This window comes from Stegodyphus dumicola, chromosome 11, assembly GCF_044657685.1.
Source record: "Stegodyphus dumicola isolate Sdum_Otavi_A_Nest chromosome 11, ASM4465768v1".
Lineage (NCBI taxonomy): Eukaryota > Metazoa > Arthropoda > Arachnida > Araneae > Eresidae > Stegodyphus > Stegodyphus dumicola.
In genome coordinates, this window is record NC_140778.1 from 69,948,065 (window position 1) to 69,952,809 (window position 4,745).

General features: G+C 29.8%; 1 protein-coding gene across 2 annotated transcripts; it reads right to left on the reverse strand.

Annotated features, from left to right (window-relative positions):
- Positions 1-650: 650 nt before the first annotated feature.
- Positions 651-4,458, reverse strand: LOC146994075 (peroxynitrite isomerase THAP4-like). 2 transcript variants are annotated; one of them, XR_015044002.1, is made up of 3 exons: positions 4,198-4,458; positions 1,910-2,012; positions 651-1,573 (listed from the first exon to the last, which is right to left on the reverse strand). XR_015044002.1 is itself a non-coding variant. In XM_085826809.1 (2 exons), the coding sequence occupies exons 1-2, from the start codon at positions 4,348-4,350 to the stop codon at positions 1,968-1,970; spliced, it is 198 nt and encodes a 65-aa protein (XP_085682935.1). In that variant the 5' UTR covers positions 4,351-4,458; the 3' UTR covers positions 651-1,967. The 2 variants fall into 2 exon arrangements, 1 of the variants encoding a protein (XP_085682935.1); XM_085826809.1 differs by having other exon boundaries at positions 651-2,012.
- Positions 4,459-4,745: the final 287 nt, after the last annotated feature.

Genomic DNA, 4,745 nt, shown 5'->3' on the forward strand with positions numbered 1-4,745 from the left:
TAAGCTTATTTTCTATTTTACACAGCAACAGCATTTTCATGCAGTCAAGGTTTTTTAATTGCTAGTTATTATACATAATACTTAATTTTTAACACATTCTTATTAGAAAGCATAACTAAGAAACTTCTTTTTAAAGCACCACAGTGATTGCAATGAATGTCGTTAAATTTACAAAAGTATTGAAGATATATTGAACAGCATTATAACAAGAAACTACTGTACAAAATATGTAAATTTAGCATAATTTCTTTTTTAGTATTTGCATAGTTTCCTCCAAATGAACCTTAATGGGAAGTTATCTTGCAAAAATTTAAAAGTATTAAAATGGCCTCTATTTAAGATGTAACTGCATTTATAATTATTTTGTAATTGTGAATAGATTATATTATTGCAATTAGATTATGCACTTACAACATAATTGCATAAAGTAATGAAATTAAGAGTTCACAGATACAATGTAATATAATTACAATGCAATTATCTAAATTGTAATTATAATCACTTATTTAATACCACAATATTATTATAATCACAATGTAATTTAAATTGGGTACTATATTTGTATACCCTCCACTCAAATGGAGGTACTGATAAGCCTGGAAGTTATTATCAACAAAAAGCCTGTTCAGGACAGTTTGATGACAATTTCCACCGGGCGAAAAGTACATTCTTAAGCCCAGGCAAATCATGACAATAAAAATCATTTAGTCTCATGATTCACTATATTTCAAACCCTAAATTTGAATTCTGCACCAAATTATTTACCTATATTTTAACATACTTTATGAATTATTAGAAGCGATATGGCAAATATCTTCTAAAAATAACTGTAAAATATTTGTATCCATTAATTGATTCAGATACACACTTTTATTATTTAAGTATATCAAAATAACAGTTTCATGTTCCTGAAATACAAAAATTATGAAAAAAGTTAAAAGTAATATTCTTAGAAGCATATGATATTAGTCACCAGCTGCAAAATAGTTAATTTTTTGCCCTAAATACAAGTTTATTACACAGTAGTCAAATGTGTAACTTAATAACATGTTATATAAAAAATTAATGATAATAAGTTTATCAGAAATGAATTAATTCTGCAAACAAACTTTCTGCATTTGAAAATTTTCTACACCTGACGGGAGAAAGAGATCTAGTAAAATTAGATTTATTATAACTTCAGTTGGACCAAATACCTTCTCTCTCTATATATGCATCACTAAAGAAATAAATAAAATTATCATGCTTAAAAAACAGATGTACCATACCAGTTTTTTTCCCCTTGTTACCCTTTACATTGAGAAATAACAAACAGTACAATGCTGAAAAATACTATCCTTGAAATTTTGTTTAAATGAAGAAACACACACCATCTTTTTATTTAAGCATTACACTTCAAAAACAGATACACATACCAATTTATTTTCACTAGCCTTTATACTGATAACATGCCATATAAAAATGAAAAGAATTATCCTTGAAATTTAGATAAAATGAAGTAACACAATGGGAAAATTTATGCACATGGACAACTTTTCTCTATTGCATGTAGTCTGACATGATCCACAAGTGCCTAAAAATGTATCCAAAGAAACACATTTCAATATTAACAAAAAATTGTTTACAGATTAAAATTCATTTATTTCATACCAGTATTATAAAGATCATGCATGAAACAAATCTGCTTTCCCATACTTTTAAGTAAAACTTAACTGAAATTTTATACTGGAAAATATGCTATATTTCTATATATTAGAAACAAGAAAATAATACCATAATAATATACTCATAGCCTAGCAGAAAGTAACATATATAACATCAAACACAGAAATTTATATACTTGTAGCCTAGGAAAAAGTAATACATATTACATAAAACACATAAATTATTTAATATAAAACATACATACCTTCTAAAATTATTTTACTTTTTGTTTCTTATTGGCCGATGCTGATGAATATGAAACGTTATGGGCTCTTTTGTTGATAAGATGCTGTGTAAGGCCTTTGCATCTAGTAATAAAAAAATTATCAATAATTACTTTCTTAAGATTACAGCATTCTGGCATGGCCACATGTGTACATTTATCAATTATTCTTTCAACTAATTCTTTTGTGATGGCTGATTGTAAACGAAGGAGTACATCTTTACATTTTTGAAATTCTCGTTCAGCTTCCCTACATATTCGATACATTCCTGAAGAGATGACCTTCAGTCCACCTTTATTGCTGTGTTTTGTAAGAATTGTGCGATGCTCGGGTATGTCAGGTTCCAGCATGTCCTCTGAAATGGTCATAGCTGTTTTACAATTTTCACATATGCTTTTTTTTTTCAACAACTTATTATATATGGCTCCTGCGATGTAATGTATATCATTTTCTTCCACAGCTGGGGGCAAGCGACATTTCACTGCCACTGCAGAAGAGGTAGATGGCACTACAGAATTGGAGATAGGATGCAAGACCTCCTTTCTGATAGCAACCTCTAATTCAGAAGCATCAAAGAGGCTGTGGTCACTTTCAGAACAATAATTTGGATTATTGATATCCGAAATGAACTGTGATAGGCACACTAATTTCAGTGCTCTCTTGGCTTGCAAAGCAGTAGGCTTTGCACCCGACTTTCGTCTAATCTGTGAAAAGGCATTTTCCAGCGCATCTTGTGTCAACCTGCCTGGTAAGAAAAATGTAAACCCCTCGGAAAATAATTCTTTTGAGAGTTTCACAACCAACAATTATCCAATATTTATTTTTTGCCTATAATTTAAGGTGTTCTTTAGAACATTATCCAAAAATTAAATGAAGTAGTGTTTTGCTATAACATTAAAAACAACTAAAATAAAACTTTATATTTCTTGCTATAGTGCTCTTACAATAGATAAGAAAATAAGAGTTCACTACACCCAACTTTTAAGATACTAGGCCGATAAATACATTTATAATTAGAGCAGACTATGATTCTTGTTATAATTGTAGTAATGTTTATTGCTCTAACTGAAATATTTAATTTTTAATTCTCTAATCATTCAAAACATAGCCCTAATTTCGGAGCACAGTGCCAACATGCATTTTAAAAAGCATCAAGGCCAGTTTAAACGACTATTTTTTAAATTACATTGGCACAGACATATCCAATTAAAGTTATTAAAAACTCTAGAACGTAGTTCAGTAGCTTTCTGAATTTGTAGGCAATTTTTTATTTAGAGATGACAACACAAAATAACGCTTCAGAAAATATTATTTATCATGTATAAAAATCTGTTTTGTAACACAGATCAGTAATAACTGTTTATCAGTGTCATGAGGATTTAATTTGAGGAGATCACATTCTTTAGAAGTATCAAATTCATGAAAGAATTTTGGCTTGGCCTTTGAAATTCATCATTACAGGCAGATTTATTTGATTGTTATGCATGCATTAAACACTACACATGCATTAAAAACACTACACATGCATTAAAAACACTACAATTATTTTTGAAAAGTACACATGCAGTTTCACAAGTTTTCTGTGCTTATTTGAATGTTCTGCATTCATTTCTAAATCTTTACTCTTATTATCTTTTTAAAATTGCCAAATTGTATAATACTGTGATTATAAATATATGGTACTTGCAATTATTGAAGTCAGATTATATATATTTTGTCTCATACTATTCAATTTATTCTATTGACTTCAGATGTCAATGTCAAAATTCTGGAAGTTATTTTAACCAAGAAACAGTAGTGGGCACCGTGCATAAGCAACTCATCTAACTTTTTAACAACAGTGATTATAAAATAAAGAAAAAAATTATATATCATTCCAACGATATTGCAACTATAGTATAATGTTACATATATCTTTAGCAAACATTCAGATTTTATCTTGACTTTCCAAATTATTATTTATTTTTTAATAAATTTCAATATGCTAATGATTTTCATGTTACATTAGTATAAATTCCACAATTAGCACAGGAAAACAAAATCTGCGCTTTATATTAGAAGAGAAATTTCTTTTCCACATTCAAAACATCCACATTGGCGATGTTTGGCGACGGGTACATTAACCCTAGACTAATTTAATTATAGCTATTATTACAGAAATTAGCAGATACTCAGGTTATTGTACACAAGAATTTCACTTTACTTGCACATTATAAACATCAGAGAAGATATAAACTCTAAATGAAGGCGTAATTAACATTATACTTACTAAGCAAAGTTCAGCGCCTGGACCAGGTTTCCAATTGTCTCTTCGGCAATTATTTACCCATATTTTTCTTCTTTCTTCATTTTTAGGAAATTTTACCAATGTATGACCTTTCCGTGAATGATTTGAACAATTAATAGCTGCACATCCGCCCATTTTACACAAAAAAACACAAAAAATTGTTGCACCGTAACTACACAGCCGCCATTAAATCTCCCACTTGGGATCGCGAATGCCTGATGATTCAGCCTGGTATATAGGAGCCTTAAGTCCAACTGCCAGGACTAAAGAGAAGGGCTAGCTCATAGAGCGTTTCCCCCTGAAACAGGCAGTGAGGAGTGATGACGTAGCAATGATGCCACTGAGCGCGGAGATGCAATTGACAACATAGAAATTAGTGTTTTAAATTTGAAGAACCAGCGTTTAAAATGAGCTGTGTGTGAAAGATAGCTATAATTTGGAAGAGAAAATGTTACTGCATTATGCATTTTACACTGAACATTACAAAATTTAATAGTACTTACTCAATTTTAAAATAATAGATAAAATGC